Source organism: Marmota marmota, unplaced genomic scaffold, assembly GCF_001458135.2.
Source record: "Marmota marmota marmota unplaced genomic scaffold, marMar, whole genome shotgun sequence".
Taxonomy (NCBI): Eukaryota; Metazoa; Chordata; class Mammalia; order Rodentia; family Sciuridae; genus Marmota; species Marmota marmota.
The window spans coordinates 26994414-27005037 of NW_026000005.1; the positions used below are offsets into that span (position 1 = coordinate 26994414).

Sequence of the window (10624 nt, forward strand, 5' to 3'; positions counted from 1 at the left end):
GATTTCCCCCGCCCCCCAACCCCAGATCAAATCCCTATGGCAAGGAGGCAGAATGCACTGGGCATAAGCATAAATAAAAACCCAGAAAAGAGTCATTAGCACTTGATTTTAATTAAAATTAACAGTTCAGATGAAGACTGGACTAGAATAGTGTTTAATATCAACCTCTGAGAAATCACATCTATATAAAACAAATGAAACAGGCCAGGAGAAGTCCAAAAAAGGTACAGCTTACATTATTGCACGTGGATGAAATGCTATTTAGGGTAGCAAAATCCTCAGGCCAGAGGAGGAGGAAGAAAAGACAAATACAGAGGACAAACCTCTAGGAAGTATTTATTTTGCATTCTGAACTCTCCAGTGTCCTCAAAAGTATTTAGCACTTTGGACACATTCACTATGCTCTTGAAAAAAAATGACTGCAGTGACTTTAACATGTTTTAGTTACACTTACATTCTTTGTTCTAGTCATGTGCAAGTTCAATGTGTAGCTACCTCACATACTGGGACATCTGTAACACCAAAATTCCCAGTGCCCACAGTCATGGACAACAGGGAAAGGGAGTAAAGTACTATATTATACAGATTTTAGGGAACAATACTGTGGCTATTGTTAACCCTTTTGAGCACTCTTGATTTTGGTCATTTATATTGGAACATGTGAAGGAATAACATTGAATATGAAAGTAACTCCTAGGCAGCTTCTAGAAAATAAAACACAATTTAAAAACAGTTCCCTGCCACGTTCAGGAAGGTGGCAATTACTGTATATATAAGAAAAAGGGTGTAAACTTATAGAAAAGATCAACTCCAGCTTACAAACAAATTATAAAATTGATTTTGTTTTAACCTGTGAGTGTAATACAAAAAATGTAAACTTGTGGACCTAGTTACCAAGACCACTTATCCTCCTAAGCTCAGACATGAAATTAAAGTTTGGCTTGAGCTAGTTTTATCTTCAAGTTTTCTCCAAGTTTGTCCATGAACTCAAAGGTATTCAAGTAGTCAGAACGCTGTACGCTAAAAGGAGAGAAAAAAGAAAAGATGGAAATTTAGTTTGTTTCTAATATAGTAGGAGGTAGAGAAAAAAATCCTAAAAACACTACTTAACATAGTATTTTATCTATTTCTAGAAGTCAACCGATTAATGTTACCAAGCTACAAGAATACAGACAATGACTATGTTCCCAGTTCATAGGGCTGACCCAGTCTTGGGCATCGTGCAGTGGAGGCTCAAGCACAAACATTCACAGTAGGTTCCACGCCATGTAGCTCTGAGGTTGAAACTATCAAGAGTTTCAGTTTAGACTAATCCAATGAGAGCAGACTCATCCTACTCCTTAATTCTTAGAAATAACAAAACCTGTTGAGAGTATAGCCAAGCCTTTACCTACATTCCCATTCACTGTTACATGTTCTTAAAAAAGCTTAAATGCTCTTGTTTTCATCAGTGTTTTATTTAAGAAAAACAAAAAAGAATGGACTAACTGACATAATCCTGCTGGTACACGCCCATCAAATAGGCTGCAAAGATCTATAGATACTACATATACTGCACAGATTAGAACATTTCAAACATTGTATTCTCGATGGAAGTTCAAGTTAAGAAATTTGCAGTGACTGAGTATATGCACTTTATTGGGGTGTACTGAAATCTCTGAGGATATACCAGTTGGGACTTGGTATTAGTGTTAATTTTTTCTAAAATTTCTTAAGATGAGTCCTGGTAACTAACTCTGACTTTGAGAGAGTTATCTGATTAGCAGCTAATGCAATGGAATACTGGTTACCATGTCCTCAGAAAAGCCCAAGGCAATCAATGCACAATAAGTTCCACTGTACTGAAGGTTAGTGGAACTTAAGGAAGCGATAGTAATCAATGGACATCTTATACTTGTGCTACTTATTTTTCTTATTTGTAAATTAAAGAAAATAATGGGATGGAATTAGCTAGACTAGTTCCCTTTTTTTCTAATTGACTATCATTTTCTTAAAATTAAATAAGTTGTTCATTCAATTATTGTTAACTAGATCAGCAAATTATAGCCCAGCCCATAGAACAAATTTAGCCTGTAGTCTGGTTTTGTACACAAAAGTATAATTGGCAAATTGCTGTATCTATGCATCTCTGTATTATCTATGACCACCTTCCTGCCACAACAGCAGATGCCAAGTTTAGTATTTGCATAGTTCCCAAAAGACTGTATGTCCCACAAACTAAAATGTAGCTGGGCTTGGTGGCATATGCTTGTAATCCCAGCTACCAGAAGATTGAGGCAGGAGGATCACAAATTCAAGGCCAGCCTGGGCAACTTAGTAAGACCCTGCCCCAAAAAAACAAAAACAAAAACAAAACAGCCTAAAGGTATAGCTCAATGATAGAGCATTCTTGAGTTCAATCACCAGAACCACCCTCACACATACACATACTCAATCTGAAATGTTCACTGTCTGACACTACATAGATAATGTCTACTGACCCCTAAAAAGGATGATGAATATCAATTTACGTAATTATAAAAAACACTGGTGTTTTGAGGCTAGTGAGGATAAATGGCAATCTGACCACAGAGTTCAGGGCATCTTATACTTACTTGGGTAGACCTTTAATGCAAGCAGCCAAGTCCTTGGTCATAAAGCCAGCCTCAATGGTCTCAATGCAGACTTCTTCCAAAGCCTTTGCAAAGATGCCAAGGTCATTATTGTTATCCAGCTTTGCCCTGTGGGCTAACCCTCTGGTCCAGGCAAAAATGGAAGCTAAAAAAGAGAAACAGTCATCCCAGGTCTAAGAATTCCCAAATCTTTCACAGTTCCCCCAAACAGAATATTTTTAAAAATTTAGGTTGTGGGCTTTATTAGATGATATCCATATAGGGCAGAAGTTTTAGGAAAGCTGGAAATACTTTCCCAAATAGAAAACTACCCCCCCAGCACCCCAAAACCCCAGAGGAAAGGGACCAGGGGGTGGTGGGAGGAGAGAGGGGGAATGTGCTATGAAGTGATATTGGCCAAATTTTGTTGTTATATTTTGTGCACGTACAATATGTAACAACAAATCCCACCATTATGCAACTATAATGCACTAATAAAAAGTGTGGGAAAAAACACCTACATTTTAATGGTATGGTACTAGTGCTTGATGTCTAAGGCATTTACTGTCTCAGAAAAGGTCTCTATATCTTTTGTCTACATGTCTACATTGGTCTCCTCTTTCTAGGCTGCTATCTCTTTTTAAAGTGCTGTCCTTGACACCTTGTTGAAGGGATCTATCCATGTGACTTTTAGATGTGTAGCTTCCAGTGACATTTTACTGCTCCAGGGACAGTTGATACACTTGTTGATAATTTCTTTTCTGTAATGTATACTCTTCTACAAAATAGAAAAGCACATTTTCAGAACATTATTAAGCATGTTAAAATAGCTCCTATTAGTAGAATGCATTAGCTACTTGCTGATGACTTTTCACACAAAACACTGAGTAGCCTAAGGAATGTGCCTGAGTTCCTCTGGAGATCTCCTTTGGAGAACACTCTCTTGTCAGAAATCGATGTGGAAATAGACACCATCTTACCAATAGGATTGGTGGACGTCTCCTGTCCTTTCTGGTACATGCGGTAGTGACGTGTTACTGTCCCATGGGCAGCCTCTGCTTCTACTGTCTTGCCATCTGGACAAATCAGCACACTAGTCATCATGCCAAGGGAGCCATAACCTGTAGGTGGCAGAGCATTAAGTACTGGTCCATCTGCAAGAAGACTGGTCTCTCAGCACTGAGAGCAAAAGACTCATGTCAGGTCTTGGTAAGCATGAGCACATGGAGTCATTGGTAGCTCCTTTGCCTTTCAGAAAATGAGGTATCCAGATCTCAGAGTCAAAGGATCTGGAGAAGCTGAGCTGTTTCTCACTTATCTCTGGTACCTGCTTCATGATGGAGGGTTTGGGGTCTGACTGCCTGTATTTCACCCTATTCTGTGGCTTCATATCTGCTGTGACTCAGTTTTCCTACCTATAAAATGAGAATAATAAAAGGACCTACTTTACTGTGTTGTTGTGGGATTAGATGAATGTACATATAATTTGTGAATATATATTCATATTTCTTAGAAAAATATCTGCCACAGTAAGAGCTCAATATCTTGTTATTATATGCAGATACTCTGCTATTCTGGGGAAATAAAGATTAGAGTTGTCTCCTGCCTTCAATTTACTATAAACTCATGGGGATGGGAAAAAGGCTCATAAATATAGGATGGGTTAGATCCAAGAACATTCTAATTGCTCTTCCTTGTTTTCTGTAATACCCTCAACAAAACAATTCTCTTCCATGGTTTCCTATTCAGAGAACCATATTCCAACAGTTAAGTTAATTCACTTAATTTTTTTTTATGTACACTTTTTCGCTTGAATTCAAGGGACCCTTTCTCCATTTGTGCCACCACCTATGAGTTCTCATTAAGTTAATAATGTAAACTTCCAATAAATAAACAAATGGCTACTTTTGTGTGGGCAGAGATCAAGTGGATCTCCTCTAATTTCATTTTAGTTTTTGGTCATCTTTAAGCCCAGTTAAGAAATTTCTGTGTGGAATTAATAGTTCCTTCCATATCACTGTATTTCTTTGAGGCTTCATAGATACTCAAATTAAATTGATTAGAGAATTCAGGACCATACCATGGTGAATTTGTCTATTTATTAATATTAGAATATAAGCTTATGCCATTGTCAAAACTGAGGACATAAATGAAATGGCCTGAGTCTGAAGTAGTTTGTATCTCTAGAGAAGAATGAACAAAAAGATAGCTGGGCTGGTTTTCATCTATTTAGCTGAGATCACCTGATCTATCAGACTCTGATCTTAAGTAGGTCTCTCATCAGGGCCCATGGTACTTCAGATCTCTTGCTTCATAGTCCTTTAAACTTTTATAACTGGACATTTACATCTGAAATATTTCTTTTGATACTCTCTTCTTATTGCCATGAGAACCTTTAAACATGGAATAACTTTGGGTCCCTCTCCCGGAACTTCAATGATAAGGAATAGCTCTCCTCATCTTCTGTGGAGTCACCACAAAGCAGTGCCCCTTTCTGTATGTACTTAGTACCAACCACCAAGGATCTGGAGACAGAGGGGGTGGGGTGGTGGTGGTAAAGAGTTGTGTAATTCAGTTATCTGATATAAAAGTAATCTTTGGGCTGGTCTACTGATTTTCAAACTGATTAGAGATGTTTAACTTTCAAAGAGAAAAAGTAGTACTTCCTGGGAAAAAATAAACATAATTAAAGCCTATGCAAACATTCATCTGGGGAAAGTCAAGTTCCTACAGCTACCAAGAGTAACTGAAACTGAGCAGCAACTTGGTGCTGAGGAAAACAGGGAAAGGAGAATTTCTGTTGATTTGGCCAATTCTCCTGGCATGAAGTACCTGGTTCCTGGAATTTCTGTGAATGGCCCTGGACTTCTTTGCTTAATATTTCTTTGTACAATCCCCTTTGTTAAAAGCTAAGCAGTAAACTTAAATTAAAACACACACACACACACACACACACACACACACAGTAACAAAGCAGCCTGATTCAAGGCTGGCAGTAGGAGCATGATCAGGACCTGTTGCCAGGTGAATGAGCTCCTGGAGATACTGCTCACAGTTGCCCGACAACCCAGGCCACTCACTTTATTGCTCCTCCTTGCCTGAGTACACTTGGTTTCCATAATATCACCAAAGGGAAAATAAATACAGGAAAAGGGGGTGACTTTTGGACTAGGTAGTTGGCTACCTGTTGGAGGTTTTAAAACTTCAAGTGGGAACAAAGGATGAGGTGAGTTTAACCTAAGGCTGGAGCAAGCAATGTCAAACCCCCGCTTATTTCCTCTGTGACCTTGAATAATTCACTTCCCCATCTGAACTTAATTTCTTTATGTGTCAGAAAATGAATGATGGATCTGGGTGCTTTGTAGCACTAGCATTTCATGGTTTTACAACTAAGGACTACAAAATCCCTCTTCCCAAACTATAGATTTACCATGGAATGACCTCAGGGCTAGCAGGCTCCATCCACCTCCACCTGCTGCTCTGGCTCCTTACCTTGGGCCACGGAGTCTGACTGCACATCACCATCATAGTTTTTACAGGCCCAGATGAAGCCTCCCTCTGATTTCATAGCTTGAGCCACCATGTCGTCGATGAGCCTATGCTCATACCAGATCTTTTGGGCTTCAAATTGGGATTTGTACTGCCTAAGAAACAAGAGAAAAATTAGAACAATTAAAAAAGAAGTTGGCTTTTCAGGGCTGTCATCTGCTTCTCCCAAAGGCTTGGAAGGGGACAAGGAGCAGCCTTTTCAGTAGACGGAGCACAAATGTGGGACTCTGACACAGGCTAAATCTCTGCTCAAGCATTCTCTGGCTATGAAACCCCAATTTGGCCACCTGTCACACCTTGTAGGAAAGGTGTGATACAGTAGGCTATCCCAACTATTGCTTTGATTTCTAATTTTCAATATAGTACTGATCATATTCTTGAGACTCAGGTTCTTTTAAGAATGTAGCAAAGGAAGCTGAGTATATTGGTCTATTCCTGTAATTTCAGCAACCCAGGAGGCTTAGGCAGGAGGATTGCAACTTCTTGACAATTTAGCAAGACCCTCAGCAACTTAGCAAGACCTTGTCTCAAAATAAAAAATAAAAAGGGCTGGGGATATAGGTTATTAGTAAAGCACCCTTGGGTTCAATCCTGGTGCTGAAAAGAAAAAATAATATAACAAAGGGAAAAAAAGATATTCCAATGACATGATATCATTCAGGAAACTAGATGTACTATGGGACAGTTTTTAGGCTTAGTACAGATGGATAGTTGGAAGAGGGAATCAAAATGCCTTTGGAAAGATTTTTTTTTTAATCCAGAAAAATCTGCATCTGAACAACACAGGAAGTGATGCTGTCTGAAGAGTTAACACAGGCTCACCTCACAGGTTGCTGGGCCAGAGGTTGTTATAAATTTATACTTAAGTTCAAAAGACCATGTAAGGTAGAGTTTCAATCATTACAATGATTTTTAGAAAGAAGAAAATGGGCCTGACTCATAAACTGACATATTTGACAAATCAGAACTTTCTATCACTAACAGGGTACTTAAGTCAAATACTAAACAATCCTGGCTCTGTGGAAAAATTAAGGATGGGCCCTTTTTAAAAAACATGTTTATTTTCCAAAAGCAATTTAGAGTGGTTTTATTTTACTCCTGCTAAATCTTAGTTTTGCTCTTATCTAATTTAAGGATTATTGAAGATTTTCACTTGATTTGTCACAGAATCAAAGGGATAAGGAAATGCAAATTCTATACCATAAATGCCAGCTTACTTGGAAACAAAAGAAAGAAAAAGGAATAAAGAATGGCAGTTACTTGTCATATATCTCCTGAAAGATGTCTTTAAAGCGTCCATCATATTTCTTCAGAATAGTGTTTTTGGTGCTCAGATACAAAGGCCAACCCTTAGACAGAGCCATTTGGAAGGAACTGTGTGCAAAATCTTCAATTGACTTGTCTTCATTGTACATTCCCATGGCAACTCCACCACCCGCTGCAGGGAGTAATGAGAGAAAAAAAGAAAGTAAACGTGGGATAGCTGGAGCTAGGTTAAAGGAATCTCCACAACCAAAATACCAATTGTTGGCTCCCCTGGCTGAGCCTAGACTTCAAGTCCCTGGCAGCCTTCCAAACTGAACAGTTCAGGAGTTTTTGAGGGACAGGATAGGATGAAAATCAGTTCTAGATAAGAATAGTCTAACTTGTTTTAGAAGGGCCATGGAAATAAGAAAAACATATGGTCTTCAGGATCCCAAAGATACTAAAATACCAAAAACTACTAATATGGGGGCTGTGGCTGTGGCTCAGCGGTAGCACACTTGCCTGGCATGTGTGAGGCACTGGGTTCGATTCTCAGCACTGCATATAAAAATAAATATAATAAAAGTCTATCAACAACTAAAAAAATATTTTAAAAAACCTGCTAATGTGACAGAAAATATACTCACAAATGGGCAAATAATTTTGAATTTGTTTTTTATGTACTTTAACAATTTCCAACATGTGTTTTGAACTTAAGGGTGTACTCAGCCCATAATTATTGAGAGAGATCTGCATTTTAAATACTAAATGAAAATTCTTGTAATTTCCAGAAGGACACTGAGCATGTCTACTGCAATTGGTGGAAGTAATTACGCTACATGTAATCATTCGTGTTTCACAACTTTTATTAGTTGAACTCTGTTATTACTGAAACTTGAACCCATGCCAACTCCCAGGGTGCTGAAACTCACAGAAGTAGATTCTATTCGGATGACATTATTTAAAGGAGGTAAGAAAAAAAAAAAGATATATAGGTGTTATCTTTTTTTAAAATTTGTTTGTTTAAATTTTTTAAAAAATTTTTTAATATTTATTTTTTAGTTTTCGGCCGACACAACATCACTGTTTGTATGTGGTGCTGAGGATCAAACCCGGGCAGCACGCATGCCAGGCGAGCGCTCTACCGCTTGAGCCACATCCCCAGCCCTAAATTTTTTAAAATTTTTAAATTTGTTTGTTTAAATGAGTACTTTCAACAACTTTTGGGTAGGATTTGCCCTAATGAAACTTTGAAGCTGCAGGGGAAGAAAAGTCAAAAAAACAAATATTTCACTTTCACAGGATAAATTCCCAGAAGGGCAAGGAGAAAATCTTAGCAAATAATGCAACCATTTCTAAATACAAACCCCACCAGAGCAAAGGGCAGGATTGCATGACAGATGATTTGGGGCTATTAATGTTTAATTTATACCATTTGTGCATAAGGTATTCCTGCCAATCTTCCCTCCATATTTTAAGACAAATGCATAAATGTCTCCTTGTCATTGCCTATATGCATTTCCAGTTAAGTGACTAACCCCTTCATGCCTTATTCATGCCAAGGGAGAGCATGGAACCAACTACTTTTTATGTTAGATTTTTGGTTCTGTAGAAGTGTAGAATTAGGTTATATTTTTAGGCAGTCACATAACTAATTTTGAAAAAAAAACAGTAATAATGTTTCTAAATCATTTGTTTTTAAAAAAAGAAGACGTAGCTTATGATGGACTCATACATACCTTCAAAGTTATGTACCAGGTATGTCACCTTCTGGGTTCCATCACTTGGTGTGTAGGTTATCTCTACTTTTCCAGGCCCAGGAACAACAAAATCAGTTGCTCTATACTATATAAGTAGGAAAAAGGTATTAAGAAAAGAAAAATACCCCAATAGGAATTATAAGGAAATATATATATATATATATATCTGAGAGAGAGAGAGAGACAGAGAAACATACATGAGCACAAGAGGACACCAAGATAAACAAGAGAATATAGCTTGTCCTTTTTTTTTTTTTTTTTTTTTTTTTGTTATTAGGGATTGAATTCAAGGGTGCATAACCACTGAACTACATTCCCAGTCTTTTTTATTTAATTACTCTGAGACAGGGTCTCCCAAGTTGCTGAGGCTGGCCTTGAACTTGGGATCCTCCTGCCTTAGCCTCCTGAGTTGCTGGGATTACAGGCCACCACATCTGGCAGATATTTAAAGAGATAGAAATGAAGATAGTCCAGAGTTCCTCTAGTTAGTGGTAGTGCACATTAAAAAGTCAGTCAGTATTTATTACTAGGCTACCATGTATGTGACAGTTTTATGGGCACTGATACAGAGAACACAGAGAATAACACAAGATACTTTCTTTAGGAAGCTTACCAACCTAATCAAGACAATACTAAGTGAGAAGTGACAGAGAGTTTTCAAATGTCAGAAGGAGTCATAAACCAATAAATCAATAAAAATGCTGCAGGGTGATGAAGAGATTCGACCTGGCCTGGCCTACGGGCTGAGGAAGCTGTCCTGCAGGGAGGATTATAATCCTACTTGTGCTGAAAATGATGATAGAGCTGATGCTTTGTCCTTACTATGTATCAAATAAGATGATCTCATTTGATTCTCATATCAATCTTACAAAGATGTCAGTGTGATATAATGGAAATAATGCATCCTGAGTCCAGAGACTTGGGATCCTTACTTAGACTTTCAGGGCTCCAGTTATCACTGTCCACATGAAAAAAATCATCTGGAAGCTGCTGTGACAGTTGATGAACCCCCCCAAAATCCTGTTCACCTCCCTCATGAGCATAAGCCATTCCAGTGGAGAAATGTGCCTGGTATACATGAGGTATTCACAAGTAATTCGTGCACTGAATCTTACTCAAAGATTTGGGTTAATTGGGAGACTTGGAGTTAGGAATTAACAAGAACCAGCCACACCTATAGGTTTATAGTAATACTAACAGTAGGTAAAAGAGCATTCAGATAACAAAAAAGATTAAATATCTACTCTACAAAGAACACTTATGACATATAAAGTCATTCACTATGGGTTGCTGATTTGTTTCCATTTCTCAAAAGGAAGAACTGAGACCTCAAGGCACTGTAAATGCTTTGCATAGGGTTTATGCACATTTACACAGCAAATCAACCTGGAATTTGAAAATTTTAATCTTGACTTTAAACAACAGATTGTCCATTATTACAAATGACTGATGCTATAATTAAAAAAAAAAAAAAAAAAA

The 10624-nt window shown here is 37.9% G+C and overlaps 1 protein-coding gene across 2 annotated transcripts in view; it reads right to left on the bottom strand.

Annotated features, from left to right (window-relative positions):
• Positions 1-92: 92 nt before the first annotated feature.
• Positions 93-10624, bottom strand: part of Idh1 (isocitrate dehydrogenase (NADP(+)) 1) — an 18188-nt gene continuing 7656 nt past the window's right edge. For both annotated transcript variants that reach the window (XM_015481317.2, XM_015481318.2), the window contains exons 5-10: positions 9125-9230; positions 7401-7578; positions 6084-6235; positions 3572-3712; positions 2595-2757; positions 93-1020 (exon numbers count right to left, since the gene is read on the bottom strand). In XM_015481317.2, the coding sequence (XP_015336803.1) occupies positions 930-1020; positions 2595-2757; positions 3572-3712; positions 6084-6235; positions 7401-7578; positions 9125-9230 (831 nt within the window). In that variant the 3' untranslated portion in view covers positions 93-929. The remainder of the gene's footprint in view (positions 1021-2594; positions 2758-3571; positions 3713-6083; positions 6236-7400; positions 7579-9124; positions 9231-10624) is intronic.